This window comes from Alosa pseudoharengus, unplaced genomic scaffold (assembly GCF_046254945.1).
Source record: "Alosa pseudoharengus isolate Yale_2024_CS ecotype anadromous, Long Island Sound unplaced genomic scaffold, YU_APseudo_1.1 YU_APseudo_1.1_scf_16, whole genome shotgun sequence".
NCBI lineage: Eukaryota > Metazoa > Chordata > Actinopteri > Clupeiformes > Clupeidae > Alosa > Alosa pseudoharengus.
In genome coordinates, this window is record NW_027468630.1 from 20,345,576 (window position 1) to 20,366,098 (window position 20,523).

At 45.5% G+C, this 20,523-nt stretch overlaps 2 protein-coding genes across 5 annotated transcripts in view; both read right to left on the minus strand.

Moving 5' to 3' along the window:
* The window catches only part of fam13b (family with sequence similarity 13 member B), a 64,863-nt gene extending 51,429 nt beyond the window's left edge, over positions 1-13,434 (minus strand). For all 4 annotated transcript variants that reach the window (XM_076287391.1, XM_076287389.1, XM_076287390.1 and 1 more), the window contains exons 1-3: positions 13,219-13,434; positions 3,645-3,807; positions 1,257-1,439 (exon numbers count right to left, since the gene is read on the minus strand). In XM_076287391.1, the coding sequence (XP_076143506.1) occupies positions 1,257-1,410 (154 nt within the window). In that variant the 5' untranslated portion in view covers positions 1,411-1,439; positions 3,645-3,807; positions 13,219-13,434. The remainder of the gene's footprint in view (positions 1-1,256; positions 1,440-3,644; positions 3,808-13,218) is intronic.
* Positions 13,435-14,849: 1,415 nt separating this feature from the next.
* On the minus strand, positions 14,850-20,319 carry cxcl14 (chemokine (C-X-C motif) ligand 14). The gene is made up of 4 exons (XM_076287392.1): positions 20,062-20,319; positions 18,999-19,104; positions 16,877-16,990; positions 14,850-16,415 (listed from the first exon to the last, which is right to left on the minus strand). The coding sequence occupies exons 1-4, from the start codon at positions 20,123-20,125 to the stop codon at positions 16,400-16,402; spliced, it is 300 nt and encodes a 99-aa protein (XP_076143507.1). The 5' UTR covers positions 20,126-20,319; the 3' UTR covers positions 14,850-16,399.
* Positions 20,320-20,523: the final 204 nt, after the last annotated feature.

Here is a 20,523-nt window from a genome sequence, read left to right on the forward strand (position 1 = left end):
CACACACACACACACACACACACACACACACACACACACACACACACACACACACACACACACACACACACACACACACACACACACACACACACACACACAATGCCACAACAGGTTCTAGCACTACAAACACACACAAACACACACACACACAAAATGCCACAACAGGTTCTAGCACTGTCAGTGTCAACATGAAACACACACAGAAAAAAAAGAGCACTGTTCAAACACATACACGTCGCGTGCCCCTCTCCATTGCCTAAACCAATGCACAGAATTACGATTAGATCCTTAGAAGTGAGTAAGGAGTGCCAATCCTGCCCAAACACCACTGAGGTCTAGACTCGCCTACAGTGCAAGAGAGAACACAGATCCATCGTCTCTTATGGGCCAGGCTGCTTACGGACAGGAGCTGAAAATCCATCTATTCTCTCACTGTCTCTCAACTCTCTCGTTGCTTACACAATGACACACACACACACACACACACACGCGTATGCAAGCAGGTAATACAGGCACGCACACACACACACACACATAGGGGAACCTATTTCAGTAAAGATACTAACTACAAAAGGTGTGTGAGCACAAAACTGAAGATTGTAAACAGTCATGATCCTTAACATGCTGTGTTTATACTGCCCTACAAAGCCAAAGTGCAGTATCTGCATTTTTTGTGAAATTCACTTTTTTACACCAATATAAAATGCCATATCCTCCGATCAATCTATCAAAATCTCATTGATCTACTGAAACATTTCCTGAAGATATAGGGGTTTTCAATTTACAACAATGCCGTTTTTCTCAGTTTGGAATTTTCATAGATACTGCACTTTGGCTTTGCAGGGCAGTATATGTGTGTGCTTTTAATGTTTGCATAATCATTAGTAGATGTAGGTTCTGATTGTAACGCCATTATTAACACCTTGTTGCTATTTCATGGTAAATCTGCTATAGATAAACAAATAAATGGTGCATACTCATGAGCTTGTGCATTGGTGTGCATACTTGTACACTACATGCAAGCCTGCATACCTCCCGGCATGAGTGTGAAATTTTCTTTTTTTTAAATGTAAACCTCTACCAGTCACTGACAGATAAATAGTAAAATGCATCCGCCACTCAACAGTAAATCAGCCACTTTCATATTTTACCAGCATTTGGTTAGTTCCCAACCCTGTGTGTGTGTGAGAGTGTGTGTGTGAGTGTGAGTTTGAGTGTGTGTGTGTGCGTGTGCGTGGTTGCGTGGCACTCACCGTGCTCCTCGATGTACTCCACGATGTGTCTGACGAGCAGGGGCACCTGTTGTCCAGGCTGACCGCTGGTCTGCAGCTCGTCCAGGGGGACCCCGAAGACTCGGCCCTCGCCCTCACCCAGGGAGATGCCAGGGGGCGAGAGGCTCTTCCTCATCACTCCCTCCGCCACTACACCGCACTCGTCTGGAGAGAGAGAGAGGGAGGGAGGGAGAGAGAGCGAGGGACAGAGAGAGGGAGGGAGAGAGAAAGAGAGAGAGGGAGGGAGAAAGGGTGAGAAGGAGGGAGAGAGAGCGAGAGAGGGTGGGATGAAGTGAGTGAGAGAGAGAAAGAGAGGGATGGGAGAGAGGGAGGGCATAGTAGAGAAGATGAGAGAAAGATAAAGAGAAGGTGGGACAGAGAAGGCCAGCGGAAGGAAGGGGGATGAGAGGATGAAGAAAAGATATTTACTCACAACGCTAAACACATGCAAATACACACGTACCCAGGCACACCCATACAATCGCTCGCACGCACGCACACACAGACATGATTAAACTAAAAATGATGTCTGATGGATCAACAACCACGCCCAGCTTTGCTGTTACAAGGCCAACACTGGAACCTGAAGAGATGGTTACATAAGCCCAGCCATAACTGTCAGTGTGTGTGTGTGTGTGTGTGTGTGTGTGTGTGTGTGTGTGTGTGTGTGTGTGTGTGTAAAAAAGTGTGTATTACACAGCCATTAGTCCTGGCATGTCTGTTATGAAGTTATGAACAGGTGCCTGGGTATCAGAGATCTTTTTAACTTTATTAGCCGACAAGCAAACAGACTGCGCAAACACACACACACACACACACACACACACACACACACACACACACACACACACAGAGATAAGGACAGAGACACACACTCCAAAAAAAGAGTTAGACAGACAGACAGATGGACACAAGCCCTGGGGGTACAGCTGCGGGTGACAGAGCCAGCCGTCCCAGATGAAGTGCTATCAGGTGAGCCCATGTGATGAGCGCAAGGCTATCGCTTCTGCTATCTGCTACATCAGGAACACACACATCGGAGAAATCAGAGCAGATATGTTTTCACGCATAGGCATGACCTCCTCTGACAGAGTGTGTGTGTGTGGTGTGTGTGTGTGTGTGTGATGCAGAACAGAGGAGCAGGATGCTTCGGGCATTCAGACCCATTTCTGGAACATTCTTTTCTCTGCCTTGTCAGGTGACTGTACTGGCATGGTTAGCCCTGTCACACAACAGCACTAAACCATGAAACGCCATCAGAGAAAAGAAACTACAAAGGACCGGCCTGATGAAGGGGAAAATAGAACTAAGTTCATTTGCCTGACCTTATTGTGTTAGTGCTGCTTCTGCCACACACACACACACACACACACACACACACACACACACACACACACACACACACACACACACACACACACACACACACACACACACACACACACACACACACACACACACACACAGAGGAGGTCATGCCTATAACTCAGTCTCTGGCTCAAACAAGGAGAACACTGAGAGAAACGGTGGAATACTGCGCTGGTTTCCACGGCATTTCCATGGTTACAGACAAACACATGTGGACAATGTCAAAGTCAGCAGCATTCTTCTGCCTGCCACTCTGGGAGGAAGTGAATGAGATCTACACAAATAGAACACATTTCTACACTTTTTTACACATTTTCTACACACTCAGTGGGATGAATTAGACTTACAGAAAGAGAGGAGAGTTTTAATTTAGGCATAGCATAGGCTGCTTTCAAATTCTGTGGTCCAGTCTTACTTTTAGGGCTTTTGCTTTTTAGCGTTTGCTAGATGTTAGGTCTATGGAAATGCCTCTATTGGAACTGTGGTTAAACCTTTTTACCAGATCTACTTCATAGGTGTCCCGTTATTCAGAAGTAATAGCCACCCTACAAGCCAATCAGAAATGAGTATTTCGTCTCTCTGGGTGATAATTATCAAAATAATGTTATAATTCTGAACAAACATACAGTATATAGATTAGAAAAGGCAATGAGAACTATCTCAACCTCTATGTTGATGGGCATGCACATGCACAGGCTGTCTAATGACATGCATTCATTTGTGTGGAGTCTACACTGCAGACAGCACTTGGACACTGTGGCGCCACTAACACAATTTAACACACCGTCATAGTGCAAATACAAACAAGCTCGCACATCAATAACCTGAGAGTGTAAGCATTACAATCTCATCAATTTAACAGCCTTCATTTCTGTTTACACATGCACACACACACACACACACGCACACAAAGAGACAGACACACAATAACAAATATAGAAAGGCACACACACACACACACACCAGTCGCACTGAACATGAAAACAAAATAGAACAACTCACCGTTTGGCACTTGAAATACCCAGAAGTTCAGTTTATCTCCTGTCCTCCTCCCGCGCAGTGACTGCTAAATGCATCTATGGCTGCTTCAGGTTGTGACAGAAGATGAGCCTGTAGTTCCTCATTGACAGACCGCAAATCCCGTTCAGGACTTCAGCTAGTACAACTGCAGATGGAACAGAGGGGGACAACAGAGACAGGTATTATTAAACAGGACCGCTCACACACTCACTGGTCAGCAACGAGTCTTTATGACAGCCTACTAGGGACCTGGTCTGAACCCTGAGAGGAGTAGATCAAGTTGCTGACGCCAAAAAGGGGCCAATAAACGCAAACGGAGAGCAGGAGGCTGCCGCTGCCATGGAGTCGGTGTTGCCATGCAGCAGCCCCACCATGAGGGCCTTCAACAGACTCCTGCACACATTAGGGTCCACACAGCAACACACTCTCAAAAGGAATCCGGTTGAGTTCTGGCCCTGAGCCGGCGGAGACCCGTGCCAGAACTGGCTCCAGTGTGGGTGGTCACTGATTCGATGGCAGTAAGCCGACTTGGGACTCCATAGCGACCCACTGGTCTATTGATGCAAAAGGGTGTGTGTGTGTGTGTGTGTGTGTGTGTGTGTGTGTGTGTGTGTGTGTGTGTGTGTGTGTGTGTGTGTGTGTGTGTGTGTGTGTGTGTGTGTGTGTGTGTGTGCGTGTGCGTATGTGTGTGCGGCATGCACATGGTATTTAATAAAGCCGCTTGACCCCCGAAGCCTCTTAAAGGGACTGGGACCGACCGCCATATTCGAGACACACACTTCAAAAACACCACGTGCCAAATGTCTACCATAATGCCCACCGGAATGCTAATCCAGGTATGGATATCTCACTCAACGCGCCCACCATGTCCCAGTCGTCCTGCTGCTGCTGTTACTGCCCTGGAGGGAGGGGCAGGCCAGCTGCTCTCTGTGTTAACTCATTTTAACCAAAACCAGCTAAACAGTCAGCAGCGGCGACTTCTGAGGTTCTGGGATTTGGCACCGCTGAGCAAGTTTTCCACAGTTTGACCTTAACGCCTTACGGCTGCGCCAAATAATGCATTATAAATAACCCTCTCCTCTCCCAGCGGTACGCACGGTGCGCGCGTGTGTGTGCGTGTGTGTGTGTGTGTGTGTGCGTGTTTCCCTCTCCAGCGCTAAATGCCTTTTCCTGTCGCTGTGCTCTCCTCCGCACTGTTACGCAACACCACTGACCTACCTACGTCCAACATCCAATACCAGGAGCGCCGCCAACAACACGGAGGCTGGAACATCACAGAGTCACCCATTCACTCCGGCTCCTTCCTCCCTGGACAGCAGCGGAAAAGGCCCAGGGCCTGGAGCCGTGTTTGATGGAAAGCACACTGGAAAGCCAGGACTGCAAAGCTGTTCAGGGCGTGCTGCAGCTCAACGACAGCTAGAGCAAGTTGGGTACAACACCAAGATTAGGAGTACGACGCTGACAGGGAACACGTACCAATGAGAATGCATCATCATCAGGACCACATCTGGGCTGTGTTTCCTGCATATGTATAGTCATGGAATACACTACTGAAAGTTGATGTGGATGAAAGTAGCTTAATGAACGTAAACGGAGAGCAGCACACAGTGCAGGCACCGCCCACCGAGAGCAGTGTGCAGTGGGGGCGCAGATCCCAAAAAACTGTGGGCTTAATCAGGAGATCCTACCACTGCTCGGAGTGCATGTGTGGGCTGCAGCTGAGGCCCTCGGTGCTATGAAATCATAGTGTTCACGTGGAGAGGACAGAATGTTCTGCAATCTGTGCTGAAGCGTGCCGAGGGAACCGTCTCGACGGAACAAAGGGCCACTGCTGGATCGCTGGACCTAAGCGAGAGCAAGAGCCTGCCGCTAATCTCAAACCCACTACATCATGCTACGTGACCTTTCATTCCACAATGTCAACCATTGTCTGAGAGAAAGTGTGTGTTTGTGTGTGTGTGAGAGAGAGTGAGAGTGTGTGTGTTAGAGAGAAAAAGAGTTTTCTGCAAAGTTCCTCCAAAACGCATCTGAAACTTCCTCACTTAGCTTCCACACCCCGCTGCCATCTCGGTGACGACAGTCCTATGACCCAGAGCGATCCCTTCCTAATCCCTTTGGATGCCGGCGTGCACTTCAGCTGATCCGATAAAAAAAAAGGCCCATTTAGGGAACTGGGGGCTAACCAGCACTCAGGAGAAGAGGGACCTTCCTTCTGTAGGCTCTTCCGACTTTAGCCCTGTAGCGACATTGGCTCAACCTTCAACTTCATAGCTTTAGAAATGTGATTGGACTACATTGCACAATGCATGACTGTCCAAAACTAGGCTGCGTCACTGAGGTTTTGCCCTGACTGAAGGATCACACTGACACAGCAGATTTCACGACACAGAGAAACTAATCCACACTGGAGTGCCGTTACGAAAGAGGAAGCGTGGCAGGTGCTCTGACTGGAACACACAAAGCTCTTAAAATAATTAGTGTGACAGAATGACGGCAAAAGACTGAGGTAGCATGAGACAGCGAGAGAGAGAGAGAGAGAGAGAGAGAGAGAGAGAGAGAGAGACACAGAGAGAGACAGAGAGAGAAAGAGAGGATGGATAAGTGAAAGAAAGAGAGATAAAGAGAGGGTGAAATAGAGAAAGAGAAGAAAAACTAAGAAAGAAAGAAAGAAAGAAAGATGGGGATGGTATGAAGGAAGAGCACAGATAGAGAGATGTGAAGCAAGAAAGACAGAGAACAGAAGATTGCAGCCTTTGAGACACATAAAGGAACAAAAAGCGTCTGTGCCACTTTGGATAAAAGCGTCTGCTGAAAGCCAGTGAAGTGTAACTAGAAATGGAGAGAGACGAAGGGAAAGGGGAAGGGGGCGCTGAAGAGAGGAGGGTGATCTCCGACAAGAGGACGCTCTTCTCAAGACGTCTCCTACCCCGTCCTGTCCCCTTCCCCGAGCTCATCTTAATTAAGCAGAGCACCTCTCTTGGGAGCCGCTCCCAGCGTGACCCCGATCTGGAACAGGACAGAGGTCACGTGCCGTGCTCACAGGGTCAAGGTCATCCCAGCCAGCGCTGAGTGACGCCACACACACCCCAGGGGCACGTCCAGAGCTCTACAGAGGCCTGGCTGCCTGCAGCACTGGGGGCCAATCCAGGCCAGTCACACAGTAAAAATAGCAGCAGGTATCTTCGGCGTCTTAAGAGTCTTTAGCTGCAGGTAGCCTAGATCACTTTAACACACTTACACGGAGCCTACCTCAGCAGATGACAGGCCTGCTGACAGCCCGGCTAACACACCTGATATGAGCATGCATGACAAGTACAGCCATGGGACTGGGCTTATGTAAAACACCTCCATGCCGTTCATCAGATGGCTATGGCTTCATGTGGGCGTCCATTTTAAGTCACATGCTCACTGCTGATAAAATGCTACAATGTGCAGCAGTAGCTTCAAATGGATGATTGTGATTCTTCTGGAGGAAGACAGAACATACTGGTAATCATCTATATTAAGGGTTAAACTCAAAGAGGTTTGAACAGGCAGTCTTTTTTGTGACCACGACAAATTCTGAATTTGATTGATTAAATCTCAAGTCAATGCAACATGAAAATGGAAATTTGCATGGAAATACCATTCTGAAGTTGACAGAAAGAATGACCTAAAACGTAGCTCACAGAGAGAAGGCCATGTAAGACTACAGAAGATATTTTAATGTCTGCCATGCCCTGACAACTTATCATCTATACTTAATGAACAACAGGAGCTAATGCTAAAGAGAACTATCCTAGAAAAATGAGAAGTCCATCTGCTAGCCTCGCTCTTGTCAGTAATGAAAGAGCACCCTGACTAATATGAGTAGTCCACAGAGGAGGTATGCCAACAAAAAGGTGAAACCTCATCCAGGTGAAACCTCGCTCAAGACCCGTGTTAGTAATTATATTCCCGATAATGAGGGCTACTACCCCCCCCCCCCCCCCCCGAGACAGCTCTGAAGAGAGTGGAAATTTCCGCTCCGTTAGACAGCCGCAGGAAGCTTGCGGCAGGTGGCAGAGACAGTGTGCCTTCCACTCTGGTGCTCCCTGGTCTTCCAAAGACTCGATGACCAATCAGCAGCAGGGACAGAGACTGGGCAACCAATCAGCAGTGATTGGAACCAATCAACAGCCAATGTGAGGGCCAATCTGTAGTGAGGGGATGCCAGTCACCCCCGTCTGTTCATGGTAGCCTGCACAGCCGTCTCAGCATGGTCTAACACTGTGATGAACTACTGACACACACATACAGTTCCATCTGGACCCAGCAACAGCATAACAACCCAGAGAGACAGAGAGAGAGAGAGGATAGTAAGAGATAGAGAGAGAGACAGAGAGAGAGGAGAGTGAGAGAAAGAGGAGGGAGAGAGCGTGAGAGAGAGAGCAAGATAGAGAGAGAGGAGGGAGAGAGCGTGAGAGAGAGCGAAATAGAGAGAGGAGGGTGAGAGAGAGAGGAGGGAGAGAGGGGGAGAGAGAGAGCAGAGAGAGAGAGAGAGAAATTGAGACAGAGTGAATTACAGCCAGTGAGATAAAGGGGGAAGGAGTGGGAGACGGAGATAGAAAGATACAGAGTAAAGCCAGAGCCATACGAAGGGAGGGAGATGGGAGATCTGAAGAGGGAGGGGACTAATGACTGAGATGGAGAGGGACAATTACAGAGAGAGAGAGACAGACAGAGACAGAGAGAGGAGAGAGAGAGAAATAATAGAGAGAGAGAGAGAGAAAGAGAGAGAGAGAGAGGTTGTGCAGTATTTCACACTGGCCCTGACACAGAGCTTATCTAACTGCTTGTCTGTACAGCAGCAGCAGCAAGCTCTAGCTAGTCTCTATTGCAAGCGCCAGCTTGAGTCTGCAGCACTAGCTGGCCAATGTTGCTAGCCTCTTCTGCCACTGCAGCCAATTTTAGAGATAAAGCTCCACTAATAACTAACAAGACAACAACAGCAGCGGCAGTTGCAACACACATGCACAGAGACGCAGCCGCTGGTCAGAGTGTGATCAATAGAGCTATCTGAAACCTACCACAACATCTCAGTCCCTGCACGTCCAAAACAGAGTGGGGCTATCAGAAATAAGCCAACAGGAAGTTAGATGTCTGACCAAAGTTCATGCCTATATTTTTGACACCCCATCAACCCACCCATACTAACATTCACTGCTCAACGCACAGGAGGCAGGAAGTTTCCTCTCTCTCTCTCTGGCATGATGTTGATCTTTGGCTATATTTGAGTGCTGTGAGTCACAGCTGTAGGAAGGTTTCCGTGGGTGGTGTCTCAACAGCAAACAGAAGTGAAGGCACGCAACGGACATTTCTGTTCTGCTGTGCTGCTGACGTACCCAGCAACCAATCAGATCCCTTTAAATGTTTGAGAAGTGTGAAGGAAGAGTGAGAGGTGGGAAGGAAGTTGTCTGTGGTCGGCCGCTGAGGACATCACTGTCAGAAAACCCTGACAACCCGACCTTCCCCAGAACAAGTCACAGTGAGTTCCTAGAAAATGGCAGAATTCCCCTCCGACACCGAGCCGGACTCGGGACAGGTCCGGGCCATAGGCGGCTGATGTCTGGGAACTAGACGAGACTGCCCCGCATAGGTCTCATGACAGCAGGCTACGCCCTGATAGAGATGAGAGAAGAGATAAGCCAGCGTGGGCTAATGTGATTATGCTCATCCCAAATATGAGTCGGCCACTGAACCACTGGCCTAGTTTCTGTCTTTTTTCCCCTCTATGCTTTCATCCAAGCTGCTGTCCTTTGCTTGTGCCAGGCTGCGGCCAGATAGGACCCAAAATCAGGGCAAGGCCAGGGGTAGATCTAGGACAAACAAGGGCCAGACAGAGGCAGATCTCCACCGTTTGACTGTGGGCGGGAAGCTTCCCAGAAGTCTCTGTTTCCCAATACATACAACAAAGCAGCTCTTGTCTTCCAATTTACACAGTGCCCACTTACAGCAAAGCGTACTGTCCCAAAAGCCTCCTCTGGGCGACTGGGTGGCTCTCAGCTCAATTGAAGCTAGTCGATTTAGCACCATCGCCCATGGCGTTGCCCAGCTAGCGCTAGCCCTCACACAGACCGGGCAGGACTCTAATCCAGCATGCGCACATATGGTGCCCCAAATGTTGCCTGGGTGTGCCTGCTCTGCAGGACGAAACAAGGAGAAGAGAGTGGGCAGATCTCTCCATCTGATAGAAAGGGACTGCCCAGAGAGGCAGCACAGAGGGGTTTAAGGTGTGTGTAAGTGTGTGTGTGTGTGTGTAAAAGTGTAATCGGAGGATGACACATTCAGCATTTCCCAGGGGATATCTTCTCTGTACATCTGTTACAATCATCAGATAAGACATTCATCCTCCCCCTCCCTCCCCATCAACAAAATAACATAATGTGCCCCCACCCCACCCATGTCAGTGCGGTGTGAGTGGGTGGGTGTGTTTGCGGGTATGCTTTGTATGTGAGAACCCAAGTTCTAACTGTTTATTCTGCCCCAACACAAGGCCTCAGAGGGCAGGGACTAATGGAGCACTCAAACTCCCTGCTGCTGTGAACGCTCTGGGCTTCAGTAGTCTCTCACGTCCCTACTTGCCGCCCGCCTGGGTTGGGCCGGGTTGGGTTTTAGTTCGCTGCTCGCCCCCCACACACTAGCAACGCTTTCCAACCGAGCTGGAGCACCGAGGGAGCCCAGTTTATCTTTCTCAGGGCCTGGATCCTCACCGCTAGCGGCAACAGCAGCTAATTTACAGCAAGGGAGTCGAGTTTATCTTTCTCAGGGCTTTCATCCCCTCCAGCTAGCACCAACGGCGACATCCCACATCGAAAAAACAAGACCATTCCCTGCAAAAACAAGACCATTGCCTCGGCATACCTGACGACAAACTCAATAAAGCAAAAATGAAACAATAAGAAAACTATTTTTGATGGGGTAAATTAAAGTCAGCTGTCGCAACAAAATGCACAAGAACCCAAGACAAACTGACAGTTGTTGCCTTTATATTTGGTACACCAACACCAAAACAGGCAAACCTATAAGAAAAGTATTATTACTAGCCTATACCAAGTCATTGGAAATGCAACTATCCTTGCAATCCTTTACCAGATGTTACTCATTAGTCAACAACACATTTGTTATTAATCTATAACCTATGTCAGTGTCCTATGGACAATTGCTTCCCTCTTGAGTAATCGGACTACAGGGCAGGAAACTGCAGACGGCCAGATGTCCAAAACATGCATCTGGCATCACGCGGCCGCTCTGCTCTGCGCTGCCTGGTGTGTATACGCTCTGTCTCAGTGCTACGGCTTAATTAAGAAACAGAGAGCAGCTTGGGGTATCTGAGAAGAGGTATTTTAGAACAGCCAGGCAGAAAGAACATCCCGTGCTGCTGTTTTGAAATTTGCATGAGCACTGTGTCCTGCAATCCATCTACATAGCAGGGCAGGCAGCCTTTATTTGTGTGTGTGGTCTGGTGGACTGCCGCTTGCACACACAGTCAAAGCACATCATGCAGCTGGGAAATTAACCAGAATTCAAAAGAAAACCAGACAACTCTCAGCTATTGTGTAGTCTGTGGTACCAGAGAATGTGATGTTTGCCTCTTTCATATCACTAATCTTTTGTGTCTATGAGCAGTTTACCTCTTCCCTGGAATGCATGGCCACTGATAAATGACTGTGTACTTTCATTAGCAGGCGACTGCAGACAATCAAAAGAGGCCACACTTATAATCAAAGAATTTGTCAATAGCAAAACTGACACATATGCATCCCACTTACAGATAGAGTAAACCTACAAATGACACATTATCAACAGTGTGGTGTTTCAGGCAAAACCGTACACACGGTAAAGGTTATGTTCAAAGAAACAAATTGTTTCATACCCACAAAGCATGAACAGCCATCTTGTGTGTACAAAACAACTAACCAGTTGTTCCCCTGCAGGCAAATATGTAGTTCATGCATGGCTCTATGATTCTGGGTGAAGTACACTAGCAACATCCATTAGCCTACTGATGAGCGGTCCCGATTCCCTGCTGAGCAGACTTATTCAGTGTTCCACTTTAGACGCTGTACTCTTTTATGACACTGCTGTGCATGTGACAGAGCACCACTGGTAATAGAAAATCAGACATCATCTTTACACAACAGCGGACGAGAAGTGTAGTGTAGATCTTCATTTTCTGTATCAGAGTTCAAAGCATATTTTGTGCACTCGATCTGTGCCACCAATGAGCCGGTTTGTTATGAATTTGACAGCTAAAATGAAAAAAAGACTAGAGCAAAATTATGTTTGACTCAATTATCGAGTCCTGTGCAATACCAAGAGAGGACACATCGCCTCTTAAGCTGAATTGATTAATAGAAACCAATTAAACGGACCGTCCGACAGATTCAGGGGCGTAAATCAAGAGCACTCCAATGGACGTGAGGTGGTTTCGAACTCGCAGACCGAGAACATTCCACGGCAGTCCATCCACGAAGACATCACCCTCGCGCATGGGTGGAGACAAAATAGTTCGCTCAATATTGACATTGTCTTTATTTCGCTTTGTTTACAAATAAACAGGTAGTTTCTACGACCACAGATACACTCTATCAACATAGTCGGCGGTATCCTGACAGATAATAAATTAGCGGAGAATAACAAGTTTATGTGATAGTAGCCCATGCATGGTTAAGACCAGCCAAAGTTAGAAGCTAGCCTTCTCCTCATTAAACCTCACGTTACACGTTACAAAACGAATTTTGTCAAACGCAGTTGATGATTTATGGAAATCTTAAAGGACAGTTCAATTTACACGACCAGATTTTTTTTTACAATTTATATTTGGCATCTTAGGGTTACTTACTTACCATGGTTTCACCACATAGTCACTGGTCATGAACGTTAGGGCTTACATACGCTAACACCAGTCGCGTATCGATAGCTAATAGCAAACGTTCGAATAATTGGTAGCAGCTAACGGTAGAAGAGCGCATCTTCCTGCATCTATATTTTGGAGAGCAAACTGTTTACAGTTTCCCCTGACAATGAAACGAAACTATGCAGCTAAGATTGCATCAAAATCGAAAATGCACATTAGCAAGCTGGCTAGGACAGTGACAAGCCTCAGTGCCAATAAATTCCAATCGTAGCAAGACATAGCCTAGTTCACCAGTTTCCTGACGATAGTCATAGATATATATGGACGATAGTGATGGTGGTGGTTTACGTTAGCAATCAAGATGGCAATTACAGTATTATGTTAACGTTGATACGCTAGCTAAAACAAGCTTGCTGCTAAGCGAGCGTCACAAACATTTAACATAGGCGAGTTTTCCTGCTACAGTGTGGAGATAAAAATGTAACAGTGTAACATGTAGATATTATTTAAGCTTAATACCAATACCAAAATAGGTTAAAACTAGCAAGCGCATCAAGCGAGGCTAGCTGTTTAACATCAACAAGCTGCAAAGCTACGGCGGCTGTGCAAAACTAGCCTGCCAACGTTAACAGTAGAGCATCAGGCTAATCAAATGAGCCAGACAGGCAGTGCACCTACCAGGTCGAACCCAACAGGAATCCGAAGCAAGAAACTAGTAGTGTAGCTTATTTCTTGTTTAAATCCTGCTGGACGATTTGTTTTAGAGTAAACGATTAGAAATAGCTGGAGAATTCGTGAAACATATCATCTTGCTTGTATCAATTGGTTCGTTGTTTGATCAGATTAAGAGACCGTTTGAGAGCTCATCGCAAGAACGTATCACACCCACAGAGAAAAAGAGCTGCCAAATTCTGTCCCCGCCTCTCTCCGAGAAACTGTATGCGAGATGGACGGAGAGCGAATAGCTGACAGAAACTTAACTACACTGCCCCCTATTGATCTGAGAACAGAAATGCAAAGATTATAAATGCACAGACATTTCACTGTATCAACACAAAACACAACCAGTTCGCTGTCATGGATGGTGCTCTTCGGGCTGATAATCTACATTGTGATGGTAACAGTTGACGAAACACAAATGTTACGAAAAGCACAAATCATTAGTTGTTTCACGTTTGCATCCGAGTCGTAACCAGAGCCGTACAGCTCTGGCTTATATTTACTGCACTGTCTTACATGGATATACCGCCATCTATCGACTACAACGATTCCCTAATACGGAAATAGATTAGAATGTAAATTGTAAATGTAGCTTAAATCAGGTTTAGAAGTCTGGCTGTGGTGGAGTTGGACATCCATCACATCAAACGGCTATGTAGCCTAATGACAAGTGTGCCAAGTCGGGAGTAGATAAAGAGAAATGCATAGGCTCAAGGTCAAAGAGAAAATTGTTTCTGCATCTGCATAGGTCTATTGAACCGCCAGAACCAAACACGTGGTGTCATAAGGCTGTTTTGTGTAGGATTTTTTCCATCTCTATTCATAATTTTCCCTTGGGGATCAATAAAGTATCTATCTATCTATCTATCTAGTATCGCTTTAAAACTTAAAATTGTTACCATGTTGTAAGTCCCTTTAGCTAAAAATGCGTCAGCCAAATGTAATGTAATGTAGTAGGCCTAATTAGCCTACCCATCATGTACTGTAGGCCTACTCTGCAATATACCAACCTAAAGAGTAGCCTATTCTCTATTGTAATATGGGTTAGATCTGAATATATCATATATCATATAAGCTCTGGAAAAATACTGCACTTTTTTCTGATGTCAACCTACACTTCCTGAATGACATTCAAATGAGTTGACCGGCATATTCAAATTCGCAGAGGTCTCTTAATTTTGAATGATCACCAACTCATTCGAATGTCACTCAACAACCGAAGGATGACATCAGAAAAATGTGCGCTGGTCTCATAATTTTTTCCAGAGCTGCATATCTGAATATTATGTTTAAATTATAGCACACTACTTGAAAATGTGTCAACTTTGTATAGGGGCCCTGAAACTCACTCATATTTGAAAATGTGCTGACCTTGCAGAGGCCCTGAAACTAGCTCATATTTATAATATGGACAAAGCATAGGCAGATTTGAGATTCTTTTGTGAAGAAAAGTGACAAGTTTACAGATAGAAAGGTAGACTCACTTGAGAAAACTCATGCACACACAAGAGCTACGGCTACAAACCTGCATGTATGCCGCCCCCCCCCCCCCCCCCCTCCCCAAACACACACACACACACTGCACTGTGTTGTTTCAAATCATTTTATTGCTGTGCTTGTTCACTGATTACACTCCTTGGAATGCAACTGAAAGCTGTGTTTGCTGGGTCAGTCCAAACACAGAAACTCATACATTTCTGTTATTGAACATTTAAATAGTAAAAACAACAATAACTCAAAAAGAAGAAATTATACATTACACTAAGAGGTCTTATAAGAGTTGTGTTCATTATCACAGACTAAGAGGTCTATACAAGTTTTTGTATTCATTTACACATATATAAGATATACAAGAAGAAATGACAGAGGTGTACACATTCCATTAAGTGGAACATATAACTGCCAGTATACCAAATGCCTTAAAAACAAACAGCTCAAAAACAGGAGACCCTCATAGAGGAGGCCCTGTTTGGTAGTCCACCATGTTGTGGACACCGAGTGGTCTTTACGGAGGAGAATGCTCACTGGTCAATTGTAAACACATTTTCAGAAGTGAAGGCCTCGGAAGGAGTTTGTGCTGACATTTGAGCTTTTCTGGACTCCCCTTGGAATGATGTTTTTCGTTTTTTATGAGAAGTTTACCCTTCTATTTTCCCCTATGTATTAAAATAGAGTGTTCTGTTTACTGTGCTATAGAATGCTATTACACATTGCCTTTTTCCTAATACATTAAGCCAGTGGTGCAAGAGAACATACTGCATGTAGGGCTATGATAGGTACTAAGATCCATGCTGATTAGAAATCTAAAAGTTCCTTTTATACTGCTGATGAGGCCTTGTAACCAGCTACAGCATGGTGAACTTGTGAAACGGAACACATCACAAAATAGCAAAACACTTTTACAACTGCTTTTTTTTGCATGGCACACAGAATAATGTCATGTCAATGAATATCTATTTACACACAAGAAGAACACATTTGTATTGATAGCTGTTTCTTAATTCTATAGCCCTCTACTGATTATAAATCACCCATCTGTCAACTTTATTAAGGATATGTATTGGTTGGCCTGGCCATGAAGTGAAATCAGAAAATGAAGCTGAAAAGTTAAAATAATGATCCCCCTAGTCCAATTTCGAACTATGTTCTTGATACTTTGGGCTAGTACCCTAGCACACAGTAATATACTCCCCAAATGTTTCTGAATTGTGGGACCCTTTAAATGCTACAAGATGTACTGTTACAGCCCAAGAAAAGAGATGTGATCCAAAGGGGCTAACCATCTCCTACACCAATCACACACTACAGAGCAGACTTAGGGTCTTCCCATGTTTAGCTTGACAAAGCAGCGATTCACACACCAACCTCATACACACTTACACACAGGAGATAGGTGGCTGTAGTAGCCTCGAGCCCGAGGAGGGAGGTGAATGTGGAGAAATTCAGCTGAATTTACACTGCATGGGAGGCACCCTGCCGTGGTGGCTGCCAAAGGAAAGAAAATAAACTGGATTGGTCACTCTTGCCCACTGGGACTGCAGCGGTTGCTTGGAGAGATGGTTTGTGTGTCACCTGGAACAAACTAGACCACTGCTAGTCCCCAGTCCCTCTGCCACTGAACAACGGGTCGCTGGACATCTCAGGCCTCATACACCCTGAGGAGCATAAGAGCATTGTGAGTGGACCAGCACACACAAAGGCATTGCCATTTGTGTGACATGCAAAGGAGTTGCATGTCACACAAAGCTGAATGAATGTATTATCAATGAATGGACAAGCAGAAAGGCAACAGATGATCATAAACATAAAACGAATGCTGAGAAAAACAGAAAACTGAACGATTTATAACAAACACAAATGTAAAGGAGGCAATAGCATAAACACAGGAAAATAAGTGAATCTGATATATGAGATCTTCAACTGAACATAGGCTGTTAAATGTATTTTTCTGATTAATTTCATGTTTCATAACCAAACACAGTTTGCAGTAGTAATTTGCAGCCAGGAGGTGGCACTGTTTTCCATCTGGAGAGCCCTGCACTGGCTTGGCATGGGGGGGTGCATTAAGAAAGTGCCAGAATTTTCTACAGGCAATATGTTAGTTGGCGGGCCTTACCTGTGCTTGTCCTTCCAGATCTTGAACCACTTGACCAGATTTTTGGTACTCTGGAGCCTGGGGTGCAGGCAGTACTCTTGGCCTTTGAAGCGGGACACATTCTCCATGGTCACACTGGGGAACAGACAGGAGCAGCAAGCATTAGGGGCAATTACATAACCATGTTTACCATAAGGAAAAATACATTCACCACAACAATGATACTTTTTGTGTAACATTGCCACATGGGAAAGATAGGGCTAGATTGTTTGAGGCAAATCAATGCAAATGTCTATTTCATTCAAGTACTTAAAACACTTAGGTCACTCATTTGAATTGCAATATACGGCATTAGTGATACCTAATCAAACATTTAGGTATTATTATCTATTTATTTAACAACAAGATATTGTTACAACTGGTGTTCAAACATTGTTGACACTAGAGATACATCAGTATCATGGACAAAATGGACATTTACTTGAAAGGGTCCATTGCCATTAAGCGGCCAGTGCTTTTTGTTTTTCTTTGAGAGTCTGTGACACCACTCTGGCAACTACAGCGAGCAGGTCTGAGCAGTGGGTGCCAGAGGGCTCCCAGTAAAATGCCCCTCAGCATACATAACAGTAAAGTTAAGGTTCACTAATCCATCAAAATCACAACACTGATCAACAGCATCATCATCTTGGTCATTGGCATCCCTAAATACCTGCTGTATTTCACTGAGGACCACAGAGATGTTTGCCTTTTTACAGGGACATTTATTGACCATACTCTTTATCCAAAGTGTGTTGGAACACAATCCAGACAATGATTTCATCAGTCTGTGTGCTCCTAAGGGAATATCCCATAGCTTTGGCGCCGTTTGCACCTTGCTCTACCATTTGACCAGGAAATGTACGTGTTCCATGTAGTCCCTCTCGGAGTGGTCAGAGTTTGCCGTGGCCGTTTCCTATTCCCCCCGCGACTCTGGCTCTCTTGGGCATTCACCTGAGGGCCTGTCCACACAGACAGAGGCCTTTTTGTTGACGCTGGGGCTCGGGGTGTTTGGAGGGAGCAGCTCTCTCTCTCCCTGCATGCTAAACTGCCCCCGGCTATACGGCCGCTGCCAACTTCAGCGGGCACAGGGGCCGCAGAGCTTTCCGGCGCATGCCGAGTCGTATTTTTCACTGAGGCCCGCTGAGCTGGTGAAACAGAGGCGACAGGACCGCCCTGGTGCTGGCTTGGGCTATAAATTAATTCCAGCTCTGAGAAGGACATGTGTCCGGCTTGCGACGGGCATGTGAGTGGTTTGTAGGTCAGACCCCTGACAGGAGCTCACATGACTCTCCACAAAATCATGAGCCTTGTTTGATTATGAGCCCTGTGTGTATAGCTATGTTTTGCAGAATAATATAAGATTAACATAAAACATTTATCATGCTTGAAAAGAGATCAAAGAGCTTGTCTGTTTGCAAAGTTATAAAACAAGTTCATATAAAAGAATCTTGGTTAAAATTTAGCCAGGTCTGCCTAATGGTTGTTGGCAACTGTTGTTTTGTATCACCTTTTAAACATGTCTATGCCATACCGCTGAAGACCACCAGGGGCCAACAGTGTACACACTGTGAGTTCGGAGCTTGAGGGATAGCCCTCCTCATAAATAATAACACAGTGTGAGAGAGACAAACAGTTTGGCACTGGTGAGAAACATGCTAGTTCCCCGATCTTCCTTCCTCTAGTGGAATTCTTAAATGCCAAGTTCTGTCAATAAATGGCATAGAAAACGGACAGAAGTGATCATGCCCTCTGTGCCAAGTCACTAAACATTTACCAGATGCAGACACTTCTGCTGAGAGTCTCTGGCAGTTTAGCACCCTGTACTACATGGATTTCACAGATAAACCCTCAGCCAGATGTTTCCATCTCTAATGACAAATTCACCGGAACCTCCTCATCAGTGGCACACAAGTATCTGATTATTCATTAGCTCCATTTCTCTCGGACTGAAAGCCTTTTCAGCCACATTCACCGGCTTCCTATGGGATAATTATCACAGCCAGCTGTAGATCAATTGAGACATTAATGAAACAAAAGCCAAAAAAAAAGGGACAAGCAGCCAAATGAACTCCAGGATGTATGAGATGAGTAGGCCTATACTCACAATATCATCTTCTCCTGGCAGAAGGGGTGTTTTGGTTTGATCTCCAGCTTCTGAACGTCCTTGTAGCGGATCTTAGGGCCTTTTCTTGTGCACCTGCATTTGTATGCTGAAATGGAGATGAAAGCATGTCAGCACATTTCTATAAGAAATGGAATGAGTGCCACAGGCCGATAACAGAGCTTGGCATTAATTACACTCTTGACAAAGTAAATTTACCTGCCTTGTTTCGGTTTCTGCTTTCTACCCATTGTATTTAGTTTAGGCTTTTAGTTTACTTTTTGCTCATCTTATAATGGAATCTGCAGCTGTGATGACCGAAATGATTGATGTCTATGTTTTATTTTACTTTTTCCTTCTTTTATACTGTTTAAAAATAAATAATAATAAAAAAAAAACTGCTGCTCACAAAAAAAAAAAAACTTGCCAATATTACCAAACTTTGGGGAGCGGTTTCACGAGGTTGAGTGCAGTGTGTATGTGAATGCTTGCAGGTGGGCATGTGTTGCCTCATCTAAAGGGGAACTTGACCTACATCCATAACCTCATCGGTCTTCCCTAAATCTCTGAGCATAACACCTCACACACATGGATTCACAGGCTACACCACAGTAAAGAAAGGGAGAGAAGAGAGGAGGGGAAAAAAGAAAGCATACTGTATGTGTTCAGCTCTGCTATAGGGGAAAAAACATAGCCTAGGGGTCTGTCTCATTCCGCCTACTTCTACACTTCGAACACTACTTGAGCGATTTTATCTTGGATGTAGGATGCAACCGTGACACATTTCAAAATGTCATGCGCCATTAGTAACAAAATGTGCTCTCCTATTAGCGATTAGGTTACGTGACAAGTTACACAATTAAATCTCACCCGACCCGTTTCAGCAGCCGCAATTGCTTTCATGCAACCCACTTCATCCATCCACCGAGATAAACAACTTTGGCAATACTAAGTAGCCTATTCTGGTCTTTTTCTTCAGTTTTGCAATTAAATTCGTTAACAATGCGTTGATTGCTGCCCTAAACGTAGTTCATCTTAATCAAACCATGGCTTTTTTTTTTTTTACCTTCTGTGTTGAGTGAGTAGATTGCTATGACCAACAAAAGTAGCGCGGCCGTGCAGCGACTCATCCTCGCGCTCCTTTCAAGTGTTGTTTTCTGATGTCTATCGGTTCTCCCTTTCGCTTCTGAACTGGTCTGAAGTGGCTATATCCTCAATAAAAACGTTTTGGCGACGCCTCTCTTTCTCTTTTCTCCCTCGCTCTCAGCAGAAGGCTTTGTGCAGTGAAGCGCGCTCGGTGAGAACGGCAGGTTCCGTGTGCCGTTTGCAATCTGATGACTCCTTTGAGTAGGCAGCGGCTTTTATAAGAAGTCGCCTCATTACTATGCACGACGAATGCAGCACGTCCACCCTCCACCGGCAAAAGAGGGGGAAGAAAGAAGTGGACATTCGACACACACAAACGACTCCAAGGAAAACAGTTTGTGTAAGGCGATACTGAGATTTGAAGTGTTTATTTTAACTTATC